This window comes from Dama dama, chromosome 7 (genome assembly GCF_033118175.1).
Source record: "Dama dama isolate Ldn47 chromosome 7, ASM3311817v1, whole genome shotgun sequence".
Taxonomy (NCBI): Eukaryota; Metazoa; Chordata; class Mammalia; order Artiodactyla; family Cervidae; genus Dama; species Dama dama.
In genome coordinates this window covers 42642907-42667931 of record NC_083687.1, presented here as the reverse complement: position 1 = coordinate 42667931, position 25025 = coordinate 42642907, and the positions used below count along the sequence as shown (strand labels likewise).

Here is a 25025-nt window from a genome sequence, read left to right as displayed (position 1 = left end):
ATGACGAAACCACAGGGATGGCTTTTTTCTCCTACACTGCCTCACACGAAGCTTCAGATCCACCACCCTGGTGGTCTCTTATCACAATAATAATTAGGAATTCGGCCCCTAAAAATAATCCCTCAGTGAAAAATCCCCTTGTTTCTATACAGGGTGGCTTTCTTTCTCACTGGATCTATATGCTTGCTATTAGCATGAAGTCAGGTAACTTTCCCTGTATATCCCCTCCCCCTTATTATTATTATTATTATTTTTTGCTTAGTGGGTGCCAGTAAATTTTACAAGGGCTGTTCTGCACGGCAGGAAAGCAAAGGAATACAAAAACCAAGAGGATGCTGAGGATATGATCTTGTATAAGGAATCATTTGCCCGTTTTAGTGATGAGCAAAACCCTAGCTCAGAGAGAGATGGGACAATTTCCTCCTACCGCCGCCCAGACCCCAGGCTCGGGGCTTCTCCCACCAGCCACACCGCGTTCACCGGGGACGCCCGGGGTAGGTTATGAAGTCAAGCGTCCCTGTGGTCCTGCTTCCATTCAGGATTTACGCCAGGGGTCACAAAGTCATCCATCCTTTAGAAAACCACCCCCTTCCTCCCACAACTTTCCCAGTCAAATCCGTGATTTGGCCAATTCAGTGAAAACGCTCTGCACATCTCTCAACCTCCCTAATGGGTGCAAGTGTTAAAGAGATTTCTAATCGGTTGAGAAGACTGAGACGGGATCTCCAGGCCAGGGGAGAAAACCCCTCAGAAAGCCCCCCGAGGAGGAAGGGAAGCCCTCAGCCCTTAAGAGTGTAAATTAAATCCAGACCTTCCTTCTCTCGCCCGCCCCTCTCCCTGCTCCCTTTCTCTGATTCTCGGCTGCCTCTGCCCCCGTCACTTGTGGCAAACACAGCTGGTGGAGTATTTTAGCTGGGATGATGTCAGCCTGTTTCTGATAGGCTTCTGGGTAAAGTGACACATCGCTGGCGAGCCGGGCCCTGCACTTGTGTTTCTGCAGCTTGGAACCCCAGCCACCCTTTTGAGTCCTTCCCAGCGGGCAGCCGGGCCACAAAGGGGCGGCCTGACAGGCCTGCGAACAGGCCCTGACAAACCCGCTACCTTCTAATTTGCACCTTGGCCGTCAGTAAAGAGACCGGTGGCCTGGCGACAGGAAGGAAATGAGACTTCACACATGGAAGCCGATTTCTCAATCGTTTAAGCATTCGCTCTGCAGAGGATCGGGCGGGACGAGCACGCAGCGATGCTACCTCCCTCCGCAATGCCAGTCAATCTGGAACCTAGAGGTCTGTAAGGCTCTGGTCTGTGGGGGCTCCTGCGGCCTTGGAGATGAGCCTGCAGCTCAGAGCAGTTCTTTACTGAAAGCTGAAAAGAGGTGCTGGGAGGAGATAGTTGCATTTCAAAATAACCCCTCTTCCTCTGCTTACCTCTGTTCACAGTAGTGCTTTAAGGATTACAAGGATCATGAAAAAAAAAAAGAATTACTTTTCCTTCTTGTTTATTTCCCAGGCTTCACTTGGGGTCTGTTAAAAGACAACTTTGCTAGTAAGTCAGCTCATTCTTTTTTCAATGAGGATCCATCCAGTCATAATCCACGTAGGATGCGGATAGGGAGCAGAAACTCAGACACGGGTAGGGAGTCCTACATAATGATGCCCTTTTCCAAATATCCTGATTTTTGCTTTTTTTTTTTTTTTTTTTGGCATCAGAACCCTGAGAAATTTTTCTTCGGCCTCACCAAAGTTCACAGCAACATCTCGCCATTAAAAAAAAAAGTCTTCGGGGCTAAAAGCATCTGGCAACGCAGGCCCTCTGATATTGTGCAAGATCCCACATCCGGACATTCACAAGCAGTCCTGGAAAACGCTTTGGAAAATCAGACTCCCCCACCTCACTTGATCTTTTTAAAAATATTCTAAAAACAATTCAAACCATTAACTAGTTTGTTTATCTTTGACTGTCCCAAATACCAGCTACGCCCTGACCATTTTTCAACTTATTTCAAACTGAAGGAGGTGCTGTCATATCCCATTCCCAGAGGCACTGAGGCTCTATAGCTTGGGAAGTTCCCCGCCTGGTGGCCAAACCTGACTTCAAGCAAGTTGGGCAGTGAAACTGCTGTTTTCATACACACGGGCGGAATAAATGCATTCAAGTGATTTAAGAAGCTGGAAAAGAGTGGACTGGAGGAACTCATGGTAATTAAGAGCTGACCACGGTTCCAGTTTTAACATGACTCAGCTTGGCTGCATCTGGCCCTTGGGGCTCCTATTTATCAGAAGTCCAGGAGATCACCTGGGACAGCCTTGACCTTCCAGATTATATGAACCATGCCTTTTATTATCTGATGCTTTGACATCTTGGGGTCTCGCTGACACTGGAGAGTCTGTCCCTCCCTGGGTTAGCTAATTCCTAGACATAGCTAACAGCTCCCCTGCCGGGGATAATGCTCTTCACCTGCAAAGAAAACACCCACACCCGAGCTTCCTCCCCACTGAATGGGACTTTCACTCTCTGGGTCACTATCAGACACCTAGGGTCAGCTCCTGTACCCAGAGCCTCCTGAAATGATTCCAACTAGCCAAACCTACGCTTTCTGCCCTGCCTCACCCACTTCTTCCCACCAAAACAACAATAAAGGCTCTTGTCCACGTTTTCTCCTCCCTTCTAGTGCCTTGTAACAGACCCTGGGCTGCTTCCGCACATCAACCCACGTGGCCTGGCGTATCCCCTCTTCTTGGGATCTGAGTATAACACACCACCTTTTCAATGGCAGATGTATTCTCCTCTGTTGGCCTCACCATACCTAAATGATAACGAAACCTACACGTTAAAACATGGATGTTGGGGCTTCCCTGGTGGTCCAGCGCCTAAGACTCCAAGCTCCTGATACAGGGGGCCTGGGTTCGACCCCTGGTCGGGGAGCTAGATCCCACATGCTGCAACAAAGAGTTCACATGCCACAACTAAAGGTCAAAAATTCCGAGTGCTGCAACTAAGACCCGGCACAGCCAAGTTAAATAAATAAATAAAAACAATAACAAAACACTGTTATTTTGTTATTACCACACTGTTGTAATGGGATATGGCAACTCTGGGCACCTAACATTCTCCCCTGAACCAGCAGTCTTTTTCTGATCAAAAAAAAAAAAAAAGGGGGGGGGGTGCAGGTGGAAAATGGCTTTTCTTAATCAGGGTTACTCATCTAAACCACAGAACATCATCAGCAAAATAACCTGAGTGGTGATTTTCTTAACTGTCCCAAGCATGGTACCTGACCAGCCCCCATTGGAGAAGCAGAGAAATTAATTCATTACAAACAGTGAATGCTTCGGGGTGCATTAGGGCTTAATTCTCTTAAGAGAACGGTGGTTGGGGGGAATGTGAGAAGTCTAACCTTTAGGTACAAAGTGAAAGTGAAAGAAAACCCTCAGTCACCCCCACAGCCGCAGACAAGTCTGCCGCTTGGAAGAAAGCCACAGTGCCAGGAGGTAAGGGAGGTGGCACGGCGCGGTGTCCCCCTACCTGCGTGATGCGGACGCAATGTTACCTGCGCTCGGTGATCCCCGACGGCAAACTGGATCACGGCGACGCCGGGGCTGTGGCTGTCCGCGATCCTCTCCACCGTGCTGGAGTCGATCTTCAGGTCGGTGCTGATCTCCGCGCTCTGGATGAAGTCCTCCGTCTTCAGGTCCTCCACTTTCTTCAGCTCCCCGTTGGCCAACTGGATGATGGAGCCTTTCATGAAGTAGGGCGGCAGCGTGGGGGGCGCGGCGGCGGCGGGGGAGGCCACGGACTGCGCCACGGGCAAGTGGATCTGGGCCTGCACCATGGCCGGGTAGGCGGCCTGAGTGACCAGGGCCTCGGGGCCGAAGTTCTCGCTCTTGGGCAGGGCAGTGGTGACGAACGTGTGAGGCACTGCAGCAAACTGGGGTGACGACGTGACGATGGCCGAGGCGGCGCCCGACCCCTCCAGGTCAGCGCTGCCCACCGGGATGAGCAGGGGCTGGGTGCCCGGGATGACCAGGTGCGGGGGCAGGCCGCCGGCGTAGGTGATCGCTTGCTGCTGGCCGCTCAGGTAGCCGATGACCGGCGGCTGCGTGCCCGCGTAGAAGGCCGTGGCCGGCAGCCCAACCGGGAGGGCCTCCGAGGCGCTGTGTGTGGTCTGGATGACCGTGTGCGGGGACAGCGTGGCGACAGCCTTCACGCCTTCGGGGCCCAGCGCCTGCTGCGGGGACAGCGCGTAGGAGCGGTGCCCGGCCTTCCCCAAGTGCAGGCTGCTCTTGTCGTTGAGGGCGGACGGCGAGTTCTCCCGGTGGGTGACCTGCTGCCCCTCGAGGTCGGCGGCGGGGGTGCTGCTGTTGGGCAGGACCATCACCGAGGCCCGCACCCCCGACGCGTCGCGGACGCTGTAGTCGGCGGGGCCGGGGTGGACCACCACGTGCCTGGACTCGTACGGGTGCGGCACGGCCTTGCCGGCCGCCTTCACCAGGCCCAGGTCGGCCGCGGGGGGCGCCCCGTAACGGCGGCCCTTCTCCACCTCCCCGTTCAGCATCTCCTTGGCCTGCATGGCCTGCTGCAGCCGGCTGCTCTCCGCCTTCTTGGTGGCCTCGCGGGTGACAAAGTGGCTGCCGGAGTCGGTGTACTGCACGACCACCTGCGGGGAGGGCCCCAGGGTGAGCGTGTGCGGGATCATGGTCGGGTGCGTGTGCAGGTGGACGGGGAGGGCCGGCGGCGAGGCCGGGCGCGCGGCGTTTTGTGGCGAGCTGGAGATGCGCACGTACTGGCTCTGCTGCGGGGGCGGTGGGGACCCCGGGGGGAGGAGCCCCGCGGTCCGGCCTAGGTGCTGCGGCGGCGGCGGCGGCGGCGGCGGCGGCTCAGCTTTGTGTCCGGAGGCTCGGCTCAGCCCGCCCATGTCGGCCAGCAGACTGCTATAGGCCTCCAGCTGGGAGCGCTGGGCGGGCGTGGCGGCGCCCACGGCCGAGGCCACCGCGCTGGTGACCGGGCTGGCCGTGGGCGAGATCAGCTGGGAAGGGATGAAGCCGGCGTAGGGCCCGCTGTACTGGGAAGACCCGATGAACTGTAACGTGTGTGGCAGGTGGGCGTACTGCACCGGGGACACGGGGGCCCCGGACGGCGGGGGCGGCGGGTACGCAGCCGGCATCGTCGTGGTGGACGCCACCGCCGGGACGGACCGGGGCGCGCTGGGCGGGGAGTAGTCCAGCCCCGTGGACAGCGCTTTGTGTAAACCTATTCCCTGCTGTAAACCGAGCTCCGCCGGGGGCCCCGCCGGCCCCAGCCGCCCGCCCACGTGGCTCCGGGCGCCGGGGAGCCATGCTGCGTTCTCCGCGCGGTGGTTGTCGCTGGGCAGCGCCTTGTCCTCCGAGGAAGGCCGGCTGGTGGCGGGGATCTCACGCTTCTTGGGAGGCAGGCATTCGTTGCTGCGCTCTTGGTTGGATTTCATTTTTCGCCGTCCCCCCTCCACGGTGACCGTTTCACTGTCGGACTAGCTCTGGTTTTAGTCTGATAAACGGAAAGTCACATTTGATTTCTGTAGGGGATCCAGGCTCTTCATGAGGAATCATCTCCCCGTGGGTGCGATCCTCCAGCAGCTGCTCTGGAATCTGGGAAAAGGCAGAGGGTCGGGACCAAGGGGGAGAGGGGTGGGGGTGGGGGGAACAGGGCGTCAGAACATCAACACCGGAAAAGAACACCCTCCCGCGAGATTCATGTGAATCCCTCAAAATCCTGCCGCCAGCCCCACTATTAGAGCAGGTAAAACGCTGGCCGTGTTGGGTAGGACATCGGGAAGATCATTAAGGCATGGAGCAAGTCAAACCTTTTTTTATGGATTTAGTAAGTCTTCTAAGATATCTCTCTCAATACCCTCTTCTCCCCAACCCCCCCCCCCCCCCCCCCCCCCCCCCCCCGCTTTTTCTTTTTGGGCTTCCCTGGTGGCTCAGAGGTTAAAGCGTCTGCCTGCAATGCGGGAGACATGGGTTCTATCCCTGGGTCGGGAAGATCCCCTGGAGAAGGAAATGGCAACCCACTCCAGTATTCTTGCCTGGAGAATCCCATGGACAGAGGAGCCAGGAGGGCTCCAGTCCACGGGGTCGCAAAGAGTCGGACACGACTGAGCGACTTCACTTTCTTTTTGGAGGGCAAACAATGCATTTCTTAGTTTCCCTCCCAGAAATGGCCCTCCCACTCCTCAGCTCTATGTTTACCCAGCCTCTGGAGGATCAGATGAAGCCTACAAGGAGGATGGCACCAGTGAGTATCAGCTGTCCTCTGAGCCAGCACTGGGAGGACCAGATTAGGAACAGAAGTCCCCCAGGGGATTTCACAGGTTATCTGAGTCCTCCTCTGCCATAGTGAAAGTGGAAATGGCTCAGTCCTCTAGGACTCTTTGCGACCCCATAGACTATACAGTCCATGGAATTCTCCAGGCCAGAATACTGGAGTGGGTAGCCTTTCCCTTCTCCAGGGCATCTTCCCAACCCAGGGATCAAACCGGGGTCTCCTGCATTGCAGGCAGATTCTTTACCAGCTGAGCTATCAGGGAAGCTCTGCCATAGGCGCTACTCGAAGATTCTAGTGACTCTGGGTCCATACTGGATATACAACAATTCTCTCTTGCCTAACACATACACACAGACATAAACACAGACACTATATACAGGCCAGCTGAGCAGGGGCAGCCCCCAATAATTCTGTTCTCTACACGTTTCCAAACAGCTCCCAGTACAGCTACTCATAGGTAACAGCCAAAAGGAATCTATGAGACAGTTAAAACAGGAACATGGTTTGGTTTTTAAAAATGCAATAATCAGGCATTGAGGGTGTCCTTAATGAGGGCAACATGCTTGCTTCATCTCTGCCTCTTACTTCCTTTCCAAGTGCTCTTTGAATTTTCTGTCCATACTCTCCACCTTCTTCTCCTTGGAAAGGGCCAGTCCACCATGAACCCTAGAGATGAAGCCTCTGCTAGACCAATCAGGCCTCTGTGTTTCAACCTGGACATACAAGGAGGGAGCCAGTTTTCATGGACACCTATCTCAGTCTTTGGGAACCACCGAACTCTGTTACCAGGACTGTGTAGGCAGACAGATGTCCACCTGACAAGAGGCAGATCATCAGTAGAACCAACAGGAGTTAGGCTAACAGGAGGCGGATGTGATGGCTGCCTACAGGCTGTGAGCAGTCTTGTGCTGTGATCCTGGGAAGTTGCTGAATCAGGCTCTGGGAATTCTAGGACCTGGGTTTTAACATTTCTTCTACCCAGACTCGCTTTCTATAGTCTGATGTTAAAACAGACACAGTAAGGCAGCAGTTTTCAGCGTTACCCTCCCAACCTCCGGCTTTATTAAGCCCCAGGTAACTGCATTCTGTATAGCCTTCTCCTAGGAAGTGCATGGCATGTAATTTACACCTAATATACACAAATCTCCTGAGATGACAGTGCTGTTTTCAAACCAACGACAGAATAAAATTAAACTACCAAAATTGAAAACAGTTGACCCTTTTGAGTGCTTAAAAAGTGCTGATACTGATCTTTTATCTCTAGGTTTCAACTTACTCTAAGAGAACTGCATAAGCTCTGGCATTCCCACTGGAACTAGCAAAGGAAAGTAATTTAGGAGATGGACTCAACGTGAACTGCTCCATGCGCCCCCTGCTGGCCCCACAGTAGCACTGCTCCAATAAAACCCCACAGGATTTCATTAGGGATGTTCATGTAAGAGTAGTGTGTCAGAATCCAGAATGAGGGTATTTGCATATAGTAGGCCCAGCCAGTAAGGGAATAGGTTAATTAGCCCAAGGCAGCTCTAGGGAAGAAGAAAATAGCAGCATAAAAGTCCTTTCAAAGCCAAGTAAAATGTCAAACACATTTGCAAAGAGGTCCATTAGCAATGCAAATGTAAAACTGCTGCACAATGGAATGCACCATACACAAAACTAGAAAACCCCTCTGAATGTACTTTTTAAAACAGAACTCAGCTTTAGTGAATTTGAAAAAACAATGCTGACTTGTATCTTAGCAGTGCCTTGGTTTATTTACACTTTTTTTGTTTGTTTTGAGAGACACTGGGTGGCTTTGTTGGCCTTAAAGATCTCATTATAGATTCCATGGCTGGTTTTTCTGCTAATGGACCACTAAAACATATCGGCCTTAATACACAAATTCAAATGCACTCAGAATCTAAAAAGTGGTCTGCTGATAAACATCTTTTTCCAGATAATACTGACAATAAGTCAAGGATACAAAGATTAACTGGAGCAACCCTGGGGCCAGACTGATACAAATTTCAACTCACCCTCCTACATTTAGAAGGACCATATTTCCTATTTACCAGTGCAGCTACAGAGTTGGGTCTCTGTAATTCTGGGGCACGTGTCCCTGTCCTGTGCTTCATCGGCTCTCTGTGCTGTCTGTATCTCTCAGCAGGGGAAATCACCGTGAGAGTAGGGACTGTGTCTAGCTATCTTTTCAAAGAACCACGAGAGGGCGTCAAAGGATGACACTGTGTCCCTGGTCCATCAGATGATGGTACACGGGATGAAAAAAAAAAAAAAAAAACAAAAAAACGGAGAGATAAACTATGAAGGTGGAAAGTACAGGAGGGAAAAAGGAGAGAGAAAGAGCCTAGGAAGAAGAGGTGAAGAAAGGAGAGTGGATGTCTGCTTTTAGAGTTTCTTTCTAGCTGCAGACAAGTGGCCTTCATGTCCCTAATTGCCTTTTCAGTGCTGAAACACACCAATGGTTCGTTCACCTGAGTCCCCCGGAGGAGGCGTGCGCCTCCGGATGCACCTGCCGCAACAGAAACATGGGTTTGCGCACGATTACATAACTGCAAAGTTACCAAAGGGCCACGCGTGCAGATCACATTTAAACATTATTATTAGGAAAGGGGAAGTGAACAGGGAGTCAGTAGATGGATCAAGACAAATTTATATAAGGTTTACTACATATGATTTGCCTGCTAATCACTCTTCTGAATAGATTCATCTTAAGCATCTTCATATCTACATTTATAGCTCTCTCTCCACCAGTACCTTAAAATTTAGCTCAGTGGCATATGGCCTTGCTATTCCGAGTGTGGTCCTCAGACCAGCTCCCCCAGCAGCTTTAGAAATGTAGAGACTCAGGTCCTACCCAAAGCTCCTGATTCAGTCTGCATTTTAACAAAATCCCCAGATGATTCATATGCACAGCAAGGTGTGAGAAACTCAGCCTGTACACCTAAGCTCCTAAGTAAACATCTCAGCCTCTTTCTAATGGAGTAGGTGCTGGGAAACCAAACTAGGTGCTGTGAGCAAACAGAACTGATGGTGCCTTGGAGACAAGCAGCTAATATTTAGGGTTATTCCCCTGGTGGCTCAGACAGTAAAGAATCCACCTGCAATGCAGGAGACCTGGGTTCGATCCCTGGGTCGGAAAGATCCCCTAGTGAAGGGAATGGCAACCCACTCCAGTATTCTTGCCTGGGAAATCCCTTAGACAGAGGACCCTGGCGGGCTATAGTCCATGGAGTCGCAAAAGAGTCGGAAATGACTCATCGACCAAGTACATACAGGAATATTTAGGGAGAACTCAGCTGTTTCCTTTGGGGTCATCTAAACCTGATACAGTTCTAAGTAATAGATGCTTCTTTTCTTCTGGTTCTTTCTGTCTTCAATAACTCTAAGGAAACACACTTTAAAAAGACTATTATTGTAAATTATACATATGATTCAGTCATCTCTTGGAGGAAAAACAAACTTTAATAAAGGAAGACACTTCTATCTTTGCTATCATTCAAAAATCCCTGTAACCCCTACCCATTACCGTGGATTTAGCTTGTTTCAGAAGTGACAGGAAAATGAGATGATCCTGACCAATTCCAAGTCCCGTAAATAACAGCTAACTGCTCTGAAAGGAAGACACGCCTAGAATCTGATACATACAGCCCTAAACATGCATTCCAAGGTCAGGGCGATCCACTGGGCTGCTCGGCCCAGCACCCTCCATCCTGCGAGATTCTCAGCTTGAGTGAAACCCGTGACTTGTCTGGCATGTAATGTCCATGCACAACATAGTTTTCGTTTAAAGAGGAGGAAATAGAGCCTGGTGAGCGACCATTTAAAAGGCAGGACACCTGGACCCGATGGGAGGGGCCACTAGGACTTGGCAAGGATTCTTGAAGTCCTGGCATGCAAATCTCTTATTTTACTGAATTATTAAACAGGCTGGTCTGTGTAGTGCAAAGGCAGAATGCCTTTATTTAGGTTAAATGTCAGAAGTAGGCCCAACTCTGACATGCTCAAAATTTCCTGAATGGAGAAAGGTCTGCAAGATGATAGCATAATTAGATAGCTTCATGGCTGGCTGAACAAGCATACCTCAAAGGAAGTGTATCACATAGTCATTCATTGAACACTTAGTTTCCAGTATGTAACGTGGACCTTAATTGTTCAATGTCAGTGTGGGGCAAAAGGTATGCAAGAACTCTATTTTCAGTTCTATTCTGCTCAACATTTTATTAAGCGTTTTGGTTATCATATTTAGAGGCAACAGAAGGCTGGAAGGGGCGCTTACTATATTATACGGAATACTGGAGCGAGTAGCCTATCCCTTCTCCAGTGGATCTTCCCAACCCAGGAATCAAACGGGGGTCTCCTGCATTGCAGGCGGATTCTTTACCAACTGAGCTATCGCGAAGCCAGCTTAATATATTACCTGCAATTAGTATTCAAATATATTCTAAGAAGCTGGAAGTGATGGCACAAAGTCAAAAATACTAAAATGAACAATAAATGAATAAATGTCCTACCGTTGGTTTCAATAGCTCAATTAATAGTAGGGTTAGAGAGATCTGGTCGAAGAATAGTTTATTTCAAACAGCCCAGGAATTTTCTGTTTGACTGCCCATTCAATCTGAACCAACAGTTGGGTTTGGTGCCTAAAAGTTGGTATAGCTTCGTTTAAAAAGCACAGTATATTCTCAGTAACAGAATAAATAGTGTAATAGTGTACAGCACTGGTAAGGTCACAAAGTCCTGAGGCAAGGGGATACTGGCGGGCATGCCCAGGATGGAGTGATGGGGTCAGCAGGAGGTCTGGACCCAAGACAGGTAAGTAACAGCGGCAGCAACTGAAGATGTGTAACTGAAGATGTGTGGGGAAGGACAGAAAAAGCTGGAGCAGAGATGTGATGCTCAGATCTACGAAAGGCTGTCTGTGAAAGACAGCAGAACAGAACTGAGCTCCAAATTACATTGATATACACTTTGCCCTTGAACAATGGGAGTTTGAATTGCACAGGTCCGTTTATAAGGGGATTTTTTCCCAATAAAGACCTGCTGCGTGCTGTGATCCGTCATGTCCGACTCTTTGTGACACCATGGACTGCAGCCCACCAGGCTCCTCTGTCCCTGGCATTGTCCAGGCAAGAATACTGGAGTAGGTTACCATGCCCTCCTCCAGGGGATATTCCTGACCCAGAGATCAAACCCACGTCCCCTGTATCGCAGTACTACTTAATCTTTGGTTGGCTGAATTCCAGAATACAGAACCACTTATATGGAGGGCTGACCATGGGACTTGAGCATCAGGGGCTCCTGGAACCAAACCCCTGCAGATACTGATGGATGGCTGTATACAGTAGAAACTTAAAACTAATCAAATGGGCTGGGCTGCCTCATGAGGCAGGAAGTCCCCGAGCCATCCTAAGCGTTGAGGCAGAGTCTGGAGACACTTGCCGATGGTCCCATGTGGAGATGGTCCCATGTGGAAAAGAGAATGCAAAGGGATCAGAGGGGGAGATGATGTCCAGGGCACCGCGGCATCCCTCCTAGCTCTAATCACGGGCTGTAGCAGGTGTCGGGTGTGGCTTTCCAGATTAGAGGTTGAGTTCAATAAGGAAGAGAGCACGATCTTTAGACTTCCCAGGCAAGGGAGCCAGGGACCCTCAGCCTCACCCAGCACCAAGCTCAACACTCCCACCTAGTGGTGATCCAGGGCACCGCGGTGCTGAAACTCCCCCAGAAGGAATGTCCTACAGATCAGGCTTGGAGAACCACGGATACCATCGTGCGGTTAACAAGCTCTCTCCCTCTAGGGTCACCAAAAGCAAGTTTGGTACCAGGGTCTGTACCAGGGTACAGGACCCTTCAGTGAGAGCAGTGATGCACACCACACAGGGCCGGGGAGGTCCTGGCCTGCCACTACCATCCACACTGGGATTTCAGGGGAATGAGGACCGGCAGGAGAAAACAGTCCCCTTCTTTCTATTAGAACCAAGAATGATAGTTTTGGAGCAGCCTGTTCATCTGTAGGGTGGTTCAGATGGTAAAGACTCTGCCTGCAATGCAGGAGACCCAGATTTGATCCCTGGGTCAGGAAGATCCCCCGGAGGAAAAAATGGCAACCCTCTCCAGTATTCTTGCGTGGAGAATTCTATGGACAGAGGAGTCTGGTGGGCTACAGTCCATGGGAATTTGGGGGCAATGAATACAATGACTCAATGTCATATGTTAATGCAAAAATTTAAGTCTACCCAGAAGAACACAGCTGCATTTGGGGGCTCCCTGGCTCAGGGAAGCTGTAAGGGCAACAAACGGACTCACAGTCTTTGTTCTGATTAAAAATCCACCTCCTCGATGGAGATGCAGAGGGGACTGCTCCAGACACACTGCTGCTCTGCTCTCCTCCTTCCACTGAACTCCTCTGCTTGGCGTGGAGCTAACCCCCATCTCCCTCCTCCCGAAGTCGGGCTCCGTCATCTGCTTCTACTGTCTGCATCACAGAGGGACAGGCTTCATCAAGCCCAGGTGAAGCATTCTTTGGCTCCTGGCTTCTGCCATACCCGTATCACATCCACGTGATAACAGTGTGACATTGGGAGTGTTTCTAGTGGGTTCTGCCACCTCTGGAAAAACAGGGAGGTCTGTCGTGTGGGTGGGGCACACGGTGTGGGGATATGGTCCATGTCTCTGTCTGCAGGAGGCCAGGCCCGCAGCTGGGCTGGCCTGTCCCTGGCTCACATGGAATGTCGCTGCAGCATCTGGGCAGCCAGTGTCCCCTGGCAGCCTGCCCATGCTGGAATTCCTGGAAAGGCTGAAGATGGAAGAATAATCACTTGGAGGGATCACCATCTGGATTGAAAGCGGTCCCAGATGAGCTGTCCAAAAGACGTTTTTAAGAAAAGCTGGAAATGCCTTCCCTGGTTCCATACATGAGCAAATACCTTTCTGCTCTCAAGTGTCCTGTGTGGCTGGTAAGCTACCCCAGGAGCGACACCCCAATCTCCATTTACCCACCGAAGGCTGCGAACCGTCCCCTGGGTGCTTTCCACAACCCCGCAGCAGTTCTCACCCCGCTCCAGAGTGAACCGCTTTAAGGACAGAGGGACTGTGGCGACAAGGTGCAAAGAACCAGCCATAGTAACACGGTGAGAACTGGGGTTAGGAGACAAGTTATTTTTGACTCTCAACTGAATATGCTTTTTAGCACGGCAGTGAAAAATCTCACTATGGAAGTCATTCTGCACTCACTTCCACTGGCATCTTTGGAATACCAGGATAAAATATTATTACTGATAGGAAGGTAACACGCATATTCTTACTAGTACTAATAAGGAGGAGAACACAGAGAGTAGCAGGAAGAATAGCCTCCTCCTGGGGTGGAGGGAAAGGACAAGTTCAAAGCCTGGCTTCATCCACAAGTAACAAACGGAGAAAGGGAACCCTGGTGTGCTATTGGTGGGAATGTAAATTGGTGCAGCCACCATGGCAAACCCCTGGAGTAGGAAATAGCAACCCGCTCCAGTATTCTTGCTGGGAAATCCCATGGACAGAGGAGCCTGGCAGGCTACAGTCCATGGGGTCTCAAAGAGTCAGACAGGACGGAGTGGCTGAGTACTCAGACACATTATGACAAGCAGTATGGAGGGTCCACAAAAAAACTAAAAATAGAACTACCGTATGACCCAGCAGTCCCACTCCTGGGCATGTACTGGGGGCAAAAAAGCAAAAACACTACTTGGAAAAGTACATGCACCCTAATATTCATACCAGTATTGTTTACAATTGCTAAGATGTGGAAGCAACCTAAGTATCCCCTTAACAGATGAATGGATAAAGAAGATGTGGTATGTACATATAATGGAATATTACTCAGCCATAAAAAAGAATGAAATTTTGCCATCTGTAGCTACATGGATGGACTTGGAGGGCATTATGCTACGTGAACTAAGTCAGACCGAGAAAGATATATTCAGAATGATACTTCTTATATGTGGAATCTAAAAAATACAACCAATAAATACAACATAAAAGAAGCAGACTCACAGATAGAGAGAACAAACTGGCGGTTACTGGTGGGAAGGAAGGAAAGGCAAGATAGGGGTGGTGGAAGGGGAGGTACAGCTGGTGGGTGTAAAGACAGGCTCAAGGATTTATTATACAACATGGGGAATGTAGCCGGTATTTTGTAAAAACTAAATGGAAAGTAACCTTTAAAATTTTTATTAAAAATTTTTTTTTTTTAAAAAAGACCCTTAAATTGAAAAAAACAACGGCAAAAATACCCTGGCTTCACTGCTACTGCCCGTTTTCCTTCTTTTAATGTCATCCTTATTTTACTCCAAATTATATAGGTGTCCAATTTACAAAGTGTCTCAATACCGTGTGATCTTGTAATGCCTATAAAATGGGGAGGAATTAACAGGCCCGGTGCCTGGCATAATGTACATACTCAATACACGGTCGCCATCCTAACTGTACTTCAGCACACGTTTCCTGTGGAATCCCTTATTTTCATCAACACTGATTTGTCACTAATCTCTCCTGGTTCCGTGATCAAATCAACACGATACCCTCAGATTTGCAATCCTTTCCAGCATCTGGGTCTTTTTTTTCCCCCCTCACACCTGTGGTTCACATAAGAAAAAGTCATGGAGCATTTATTCTCTTTCTTCAGCTGACAGAAGAGATTATACTGATCACAGATCCCAGCGCAAAGGCCCCCACTCACGCCCCAGAGCAAGAAAGCCGCTCAGCCTATACAAATGGCATCCACAGCAGGGTCAGCCCGCAAGCTGGAGCCCGGCGTGTCTCTGCGAGGGTTAACCGTGATGCTTCCTGGCTCCACGTGGCCCGCTTTTCCACAACACGTAGATGAGTAATTCCCCAAAGGCCTGGTGGGGAAACGCGGAACCTTCTCTCCCCACCCCACAGGGCCGGCTGCCGGCTGTCTTCTGACACATGCGCTCAGCGGCTCTGCTACGCGGCACACAGCAAAGGGCCCGCGGGAGCTGGAGGAGGCTTGGTTAGATCCCATCAGTGACCAGGGTGCCGGGGGGCTCCCACGCTGGCAAATGGAAAGCGAAAATCCCCATCGGGTCAGAAAAATGCCTTTCTGGAACTGAGGCATTCTGAGAGGGTCTTGAGGCATCTGCTGCCCTGGGGTGTGGCTGTGTCAAAGGACAGTGGGACGTTCTAGATAACCATGAACTAACAAGTCATTCCCCCTGGGAGTTCCATGGCAGCGTCCCCTCTGTGGTTGTCTTCTAGTCTCTGGGACGCTATGCCACTCTGCCATCGTTCTTAGTGACAAAGGCCCTGAGACTCCTTGGGCCCCGCGGCCCCTAGCAAAGCAGGTTATGACAGAAGCCATTGAGGCTCTGTGTGTGTGTGTGTGTGTGTGTGTGTAAAACAGAGCAACACTTTTTCCTGCAAGCTACAACCAGTGTGTGATCATCCCATTGTAAAGACCAGGACACTGAGGCTTAGCATGTTAAATGACTCCCCTAAGGTTCCAAGAAGGGCTTCCCGGGTGGTGCAGTTGGTAAAGAAACTGCCTGCCAATGCAGGAGACCTGGGTTTGATCCCTGGGTTGGGAAGGTACCCTGGAGGAGGAAATGGCACTCCGGTATTCTTGTCTGGAGAAACCCCTGGACAGAGGGGCCTGGAGGGCTACAGTCCACGGGGTCGCAAAGAGTCAGACACGACTGATCATCCACATGCGAGTCTGTTACATGGCTCATAAATGACAGAAATAAGATGAAAATCTTGGTTCATCTGATATGAACATCTGGGTCCCAGTGCTCAGATCACGCAGTGAGCCTCTGGTATGTAGTGCAGGATTAATTTCACCCAGAGAGACGTCTCACCTTTGTCTCTGGCTACTGGGAGGGGACCTTTAGGCCTCTGGAATGTCCTGCCTAAGGGACTGTGTTTGCCTGGGGGCTCTGACCACTGGACAGTCTAAAACATCATTTATGATGGGGGCTTTGGGCCGCAGGCGGTGACAGTGCCAGCCTCTGGAGGAGGCACTAAAGGTACTCACCCACCCTCTGGGAGGAGCTGGGGGTAAAGACCAGCCATGTGCTTGGTTTGCGACTGAGCTGCAATGAGTCTCCAGACACCAGGGCTCGGGGAAGCCTCGCTGGGTGGTTGTACCGCATGTGAGCTGTCACAGTGAAGGGGTGGGAGAAGGGGACACCCTCCACGACCCGCCCCGCCCGAGGAGAGGACGCCCGGAAGCCTCCGGACCTCTGCCCTATATACCTCGTCCTTGGTTGATTTTTTTTTAATTGTGCTACAAGTCCCCTAATATAAAACATACTATTTTAATCATATTTAACTGTACATTTCAGTGGCACTAAATACGTTCACATTGTTGTGCAGCTCTCACCGTCAGACATCTCCCGAATTTTCCCTTTCCTAAACTGAAACGCTGCCCCCATTAAACACGAAGTCCCCATTCTCCCTCTCTCTCCCTAAATCCCACCCCCACTCCTGGCCCCTGACCTCCACCACCTACTCTGTGTGTGTGGTGTTCGTTGCTTGCTCAGTAGAGTCCAACTCTTTGCGACCCCATGGACTGTAGCCCACCAGGCTCCTTTGTCCATGGGATTCTCCAGGCAAGAATACTGGAGTGGGTTGCCATTTCCTTCTCCAGGGGATCTTCCAGACCCAGGGATCGAACCTGGGCCTCCTGCATTGCACGTGGATTCTTTACCATCAGAGCCACTATCTACTGGAATCACATCCCCTAAAATCCTGACAACGGCACTTAAGGCACCGCAGCGTTGCACAGCCCTTCTTCTGAGGCTCTCCATCACTTACGTAACATGTTCACTGCGTTCTTTACCTACTTCCATGCATCTTTCTCACTAGATGGTCAGCTCCCTGTGCTGGAGGCAGACTGAATTTCATAACCCGGTGGGACGCTTGGGCTGCTGTCCTTTCTTCGTCAGCTGACTGTTCTCATCCTGTGTCTGACTGCTCTCCCTTAGAAGCTGGCTTCTAAAAGGCAAAGTGTTTCTGGATCTTCTTCTAAATTTCTGGACATGATCATGCGGTGTTGGATCGAAAGTGAAACTCATGACAGAGGGACGTAAAATACTGTGTATCTGAAAAGCATCTGGCCTGAGAGATTCCATTTCTAAGCGCAGATTCTCATGTGAGATTATGAATCCCGGACACTTCCCAGAGCTAGGCTGCAGCCTCTTTAACCTCTAAAAATCCACATCCCATGATCCAAAACTATGTCCAGATTGTCCCCCATTTATCTCAGGGGAATGCCGAGGATCCTCTTTGGATTTGCTGAGAGGGATACGTGTTTACAAGGACAATGATCTTCTTGAAACCAGCTTAAATCAAGCATAGAAAAACCAGGGCGAGAAGCTAGTAAGGATCAGCTAAGATAAGAATGCTCCCTGAAATAAACGTTTTAAAATGAGGGCTCTGACTCACACTCACTGAATGGGTGGCTGAGTTCTGACCCTCAAAAGATGAATGGTTCATTTTGAAAAGCGGAGCAAGTGGGAAACCTACTCTCTACCTTGTTCCCCGCATCCCCAACCCCCTCTCTCCGGAGTGAGGCTGCGCAGTGGAGACCAAGATGCCCCCAGTCATTTCCAATCACCAGTGAAACGGACAATGGGATGACGCGCTACCTGCAGCTGTTTTCCATCAAAACGCTGAGTAATTACCGGCAGCCCCTCCCGGGGGCTCACAGGCGGCCCAGCATGAAGCTGGTGGAACATTAAGGACGTTGAATGAGCTGCCAGGAATTCGGCTGCCAAATCGCTCCTCCTCGCCCTGGCTCAGCACCATTAACTTAATCAGGTATTCATTCAATGAGAACAGTTTACACTCGCCCTGGAAGGATGCCGCCGCCCTCCAAACGAGGCACACGGTCAAGTCGACAGCTTTCAGCAGGAGATGTCAGGGATGGGTTTTAGATTCTTTTATTCAATTTAGGAACTGGGAAGAAGGGAACCACCCCCCCCCCACACCCCCCCAGGCAGGACTTCTTGGATATGCCATGAAGGGAAGGCTCTGATAAAAAGCTGGTCAAAGATGGCAGAGAAGACAGGCTTTGCTTATTTCTCTGTACTTAGAGACATCCCATCCGGCACTTTAGACTACAGCTTTGACTGCTGGGCAGCCCACCAATGATTGACTTTGATGTTGCAGAGACCTGGGAGAGACTTCTGGCATTTGGTAACTGGTGACTTTAAGGAAGACATTCAACTTTCTAAGCTTTGGTTTCCTCTTTAAGAAACTCTATTTCATGGGGCCGTTAGGGATATGGTGTGGGATCAGGCAGTGCCCAGCAAGCAGGCTAAAGCAGGCCAGAGAAAGTCATCCCCAGCCATGAACCACTTCCAGGCATCAAATGACCTCCCCTTATGGATGCTGAGGGCGCAGGCTTGGGACCCCAGCTGTTGGAGTGGGAATCCTGGCTCCTTCACCCACCAGCTGTGCCTCAATTCCCCCATCTCTACAGTGAGAATAATACCAGTCCTCAGCCCACACGGGCTTCCCAGGGGACACAGTGGTAAAGAACCTACCTGTCAATGCAGGAGACCCGCATTCCATCCCTGGGTCGTGAAGATCCCCTGGAGAAGGGAATGGCTACCCACTCCCACTCCAGTATTCTTGCCTGGGAAATCCCCTGGACAGAGGAGCCTGGCGGACTGCAGCCCATGGGGTCGCAAAGAGTTGGACATGACTTAGTGAATAAACAACAACAAATCAGACCACATAGACTTGTTGGGAGTTCACACATTCAAAGAACTCAGACCAGGGCCTGACCCGCTGCACGACCGATAAATACTGGAGGCTGAAGTGATGGTTCTCTCTTGAGAAGGGCCCTCCTCCTCACTTCCTTCACTGGGGTGGTATTTTCATCTTTATTAAAAACACACACTTTCTTTCCTTGACTTCTTTCCTGGATTACTTCAGGCAACACAGGTGCCAGTCAACTGCAGCAAAGATGATGTGTGCAACAATCTCTGATTCCTTGCCTCACCTCCACTAATGAGGAATTTCAAGTCTCAGCTGCTTAGAAAGTTTACTATTAGTAAGTCTCTAAAACTTCTAGAAAATAATCGATAGGAGTGCATTGATATTTTCCCCCCTAACTGGACTAAAGCCTTGCCTGCAGAACAAATGATCAATCACATCTGCATTCAAAAATAAAATTCAAATATGCTCATGTTTAAAATTTGGAGTTGTTTGTATTATCTGCTTTCTCCCCACAGTTATCAATAGAAGCTTTCTGGCTTCTTTGAATGTGGAGCACAGTACCTATTTTACTCACAATTACTCATTACAAATGAAATAAATCCCTTTCTTATTTAACCTCTTTAGAATACCCAGGCCCCACTGGGCCACAAAAATTGGCCAGCTATTTTATTTAAGACCCTCGTAGCAAATGAAAGAAAACAAGCAATGCTGCTGGAAGCTGCAGGCATCGAATCACTATAATCTAAAGAGGCAATAAAATGTGTACTCGAAAAGCAGAAACGCAAAAAAGCAAGTCAGCGTCCTGTTGACAACAAAGCTCATTTCCTTCACTAGCTCTGTGACCTCTCTGAACCTGAACTGAACTGAAATCTCTCTGAACTGAAAGACAGTTCACCTCTCTGAACCTCCATTTCCCTCATCTATAACATGGGAATGATGATGATAACGTTTCCAAAAGATTGCTATGAGATGAAATAAGATGACGGATGGGAGAAAGTGCAACGTCTATCACAGGAAGTGCAAGTATGTCCTCTTTCCTGAATGTTGCTTTCAGCTCCAGCTGCCTCTTGGGAACCCTCATGTAAATGCTCCAACTTTGTGTCCGACTCTTTGTGACCCTATGGACTGTAGCCCACCAGGCTCCTCTGTCCATGGAATTCTCCAGGCCAGAATACTGGAGTGGGTAGCCATTCCCTTCTCCAGGGGATCTTCCCAACCCAGGGATCAAACCTGGGTCTCCCGTGTTGCAGGAGGATTCTCTACCGTCTAAGCCAAAGGGAAGCCCTTCATGGGAGAAAGTGCAATATCTATCACAAAAAATCCAAATATGTTCTCTTTGCTAAACACTGCTTTCAGCTCCAACTACCTGTAGGACAGACACCTCCATGTAGATGCTCCAATTTCCCTTTATCATCCCTCTCAAGCCAGCATGCCCTCTGTATCCATGCTGGTGCCACAGTTCTGCACCCTTTCCCTAAGTCTAGAAGCACTGATTTTGAAGCCTCTTTGCCACTTAACCCCTATATTCAGCTACTCCCCTAGAAGGGTCAATCTTTCTCCAAAATGTCTCAACCGTCAGAGAAAAAAGCCCCCATCTATCCCTTTTTTTCCCACCTCACCATGGAGAAAGGAATTTAGCCTTGTTCCTCCCTAAATGGACTAGGCTTTGCCTTAGGCTTCTGGGAGATAATCTATGTTATACCTGATGGCTATAGGGTAGGTGCCTTGAGTCAAAGCACGTTACTTAACCCAGGGCTCTGCGTCCGCATCTTAAAATATCTACTCTGCAGGATTAAGTAAAAGTGTTGAATGCTCAGTCATGTCTGACTCTTTGTGACCCCACGGACTGTAGCCCACCAGGCTCCTCTGTCCATGGGATTCTCCAGGCACGAATACTGGAGTGGGTTGCCATTTCCTCCTCCAGGAAACTTTCCCAACCCAGGAATTGAATCCTGGTCTCCTGCATTGGCAGGTGGATTCTTTACCATTTGAGCCATCAGGGGTGATCATGTATATTAATGAATTAATGAGATCATGTATATTAAGCATTCAGTGCAATGTCCAAATACAGGGTATGATGCAATATGTTAGCTAAGAAATGCTCCTTATATTCAATAGGAACTACAAGCATATTAGGGCTTCCTTTGTGGCTCAGTGGTCAAGAACCTGCCTGCCAATGAAGGAGATGCAGGTTTGATCCCTGGGTCAGGAAGATCCCCTGGAGAAGCAAACGGCAACCCACTCCAGTGTTCTTGCCTGCGAAATCCCATGGACAGAGTAGCCTGCAGGGCTACAGCCCATGGGGTTGCAAAGAGCTGGACACGACTGAGCAAGTAACCACCACCACCAGTAGTATCCACATTAACTTCTTTTCCTCTATGAGAAGATGATGGAAATGGTCACAACTCTTGAAAAATCTGTCGGCACAGACAGTAGTTGCCTTATTTGCCACAAAGGATTTTCATTTTGAGTTTTACCTGTGTTCTTTCCTAGGAAGTCTATTATTTTTCCCAATTGATTTTTTTTTTTAAAAAGTTCTGCCTTCTGTCTGGAGAATGTAGGATCGATTCACTTTCCTTATAATGTGATTCCAGCAGAGCGAAGGGAAACCGTGCCTCATTTCAGTGTTTTCAGCTCCTATCCATCAGCGTCCCCTGACTTCAAGGTGTGGGCTATACACAGTCCCAGATATGTGCAGAGGACCACTATTTTTCCTAATCTCTTCCAGAGTGTACTTTAGACTGGGAAATGGGGGAAAAGGCCTTTATTTCACTAAGAGATAATTTCTTAAAATAAGTTAGGCTTTTCCTAAAATAAACAAAAATATAAATAAAGGAGCCACCCATTAGAAAAATATCTCAATGTTAAGTAGAAAAATGCACCCCTTCCATTTTGAGACACACGATCTCCTTGTCTGACACACCTTCTTTTTTTCCCCCCTAAGAGCATATTTCAAAAATTGGGATCTTTCTCCCCTTTGTAGGTTTGAAAAATATATAATTAGCTTCCATTTTGCTGGGGTTACCTCATGAAGTGGTGGATAGCCTGGTGAAGACCAACAGGAAAGCAGTGACCAAGTCGATCGATAATGTTTCCAAATCAAATGATAAAAACGAACCCATCCTAAATATACGTAGTAAAACATACAAAGTGTTAACTCCTGAGAACTTCACAGAGAGCTCTCAACAGGCGATCAGGGACGGGCTTGGGAGGCTGACATGAGTCCCAAGCAGCCAGGTAGGAATAACACTTCAGATGGGTGGGTCTTGTTTTCTATTTCACAGCTGTCTTGAAACTCTCCTCAAGGTCAGTGTGGAAGACGTTTAATTAAATGCATGGATTTACCAGCTCCCCCACACTGACTGCCAGGACCGCTTTGTGGTCAATGAATCTCAGAACGGTGGGAGACCTTTGAAGGAAATGACCACAGCCAGACACATCCCGACGACCGGCTTTGTGGTTCCACCGGCGTGAGACAGGAAAGTTACAGATTCAGTAACAGAGGAGGGCTGTAGATGCGTCTAGATGGGGACAGAGGAGCCTGTTGGCCAAAGTTCGTAGAATCGCAGACAGTCAGACACAACTGAAGCAGCTGAGCATGCACGCACACAAGAAAACACTGCACTCAAAAGGGATTATTTTAACAAGGCTGAAAACAAGTTCCCTGACTGACACATGGCGGAGAAAAGAGCTCAGAGAACGGGGAGAGCTGTTGGTGAACTGGTAGCTTTAGAATTGTGAAATTCTCATTAAGAACCACTACAAACACTTGGCCATTATCCAAAGGAGTAAAAATGGCTTTGTCTATGAGAATAAAGGAATCAAAACTGTTACAAGCATTATGTTTCTAGACCACAATTGTGCATGAGGACATCACAGGGGGGCGGGCTCCCCAAGCTGGTTATCAGAAACACTGGTGACTCTAAAAATACACATTCCCTGTAGTTTTCCAAGATTCAGCAGATCCACGCCATGACCCAAGAATCTGCATTTTAAAAAACCCTGGTGATTCTGATCAGCAGCTCAGTTTGGGAACTTACTACACCAGACCCACTGGCAGCAGGTTAGGAATATGTGGGGAGCTTTATAAAAATCCTGCTGGTAAGGCTACACCCAGCCCATCATGTCATAAAGCCTGGACCAGGAATCCAGAACTTCAGCTCAGGTTGAGAACCATCACTCAGAGCCTAAGTTCACGTTCATTTAAGTACCAGCCACTCCAGTACCTAGGACAGTGGTTGACATATAGCAGGTCCTCCACTATAAAGCCAGACATGCACTGTTCTAAAGTCTACAAAGTCCCAACTTCAGAAAAACATAAATGAAATGCTGAGTTCCCGAACAATCTATGAAGGTACTGAGCTCCAATTTTATTTGTCAGCCCATGTGGCATTTGCTTTTATTGAACCATGCTTTGCCCAGAAAACAAAACGTAGGTTTTTGTTTGCAGATTTTTTTTTTGAGATATTTAGAGATCATTTCCTGTGACTTTGTGGGGGCAGAGCCCCGAAAGAAGCGCCGAGTTGCTCAAGGGCCAGCCTCGAGGTCAAGAGGAAAGACTGGCTGGAGCCTGATGTCATTTGGGCTGTGATAGGGACAACAAATACTCCTCATTGACATCAGGCCCCCAGTTCTCTGATAATCAGGAAGCTCCGTGTGGCCAGGGCCACTCTGTTCGGCTCACATCTTACGATCAGGGCCACAGCCAGCCTCAGCCACCAGTCCTTGCCAGCTGCGTGCTCCCCTGTGCTGTAACATGTCTGACTTTCACACACCTTGCGTCTCCAGGTACCCTTTGTGCACGCATCTCCTCCCTTCCCCTCCCTTCAGAGAAGACCTCGGTTGTGTACAGCATCTAACGGCCTCTACCGGGCTGCATAAAAGAGAAGGCAGGTCCACAGTTTTTTTCCCTTGGCCTGATCCAGGCTTGCTCCAGGTGTCTGAGAGCAGAATCCAGTCTGCTTTGCTGCCCACAGGCACCACCGGCCTCAGGACAGATATCTGTCACTTGCCTGGGAGGACAGAGCAGGTGAGGGGAGCAGAGATTTCAGAAGCAGAACCATTAACATCCCAGGATGGAGGTTGAGGCTGAGAGAGATACCCAAGAAGGACAGTTTTAAAAAAAAAAGCAAGGTAGGAGAGCAAACACCCAATTTTGGCTCAAGAGAGGAAAAGTGGTCAAGGAGGTGGAAGAAAACTAAGACATCAATTTTATTAAATGGAGCCAAGAAACTGAGTAAGACATGAATTAAGGAAGGCCACTGATTAGCCCAGTGGCTGAGTCCATGCTGAACATGAGAAGCACTGGTGAGCTTCCAAAAAGATATCGACTCAGAATCTGGGTTAATGACCATCGGATTAAACTGTATGATTGCAGATGACTTCAAAGAGAACACGTTATAGTCCTCCTGAAGAGGAGGGGAATGGATGTATGTACTAAGTGACGTCTTAAATGTGTTCTCTGGCCCTTAGGTTCAATGGCGACATTGCCATTATTGATTATCTTAGTTTAAACTTAGGTATGTCAATGGGAAATAATGTCCTTGAATAACATACTCAGCATTTGGAAACCTCATGCCTGGGATTATTCTGGCTGAGCCTCCCACATCATCAAGCAAGTGCTTGAATAAACAGATGGGCTTTGTACAAGTGCCCAAGAGCTACAGAACATGATTATGCTTCAATTCAAGGGAAGTAAACCTCTTGGAAAATACTCTTCTTGTGGTTTGCTCCCTCTTCAACTGAGTTTTAAGCCTAGGGCTCAATCGTGGGAGCCCCTTAGCCCATCTCAACTCCTCTGATGGTAAACTTGGTGAGAGGTAATGCAAATTATGAGTAACATGATCTTGCAGGTTTACATTTGAAGAGAGACAGTGGAGACCACATACACACACACACACACAATCCTATCTCCATCATCCTAACACATCACTAGAGTCCTTCCTTAAAGTCGAAAACTGGATTCTAGAATAGCCCTGTCAAACTGTGATGGACTAACTCAC

At 49.2% G+C, this 25025-nt stretch overlaps 1 protein-coding gene across 15 annotated transcripts in view; it reads right to left on the bottom strand.

Moving 5' to 3' along the window:
• The window catches only part of ATXN1 (ataxin 1), a 405775-nt gene that overhangs the window by 17358 nt on the left and 363392 nt on the right, over positions 1-25025 (bottom strand). For all 15 annotated transcript variants that reach the window (XM_061147568.1, XM_061147571.1, XM_061147564.1 and 12 more), the window contains one exon: positions 3551-5624. In XM_061147568.1, coding sequence (XP_061003551.1) covers positions 3551-5464 — 1914 coding nt within the window. In that variant the 5' untranslated portion in view covers positions 5465-5624. The remainder of the gene's footprint in view (positions 1-3550; positions 5625-25025) is intronic.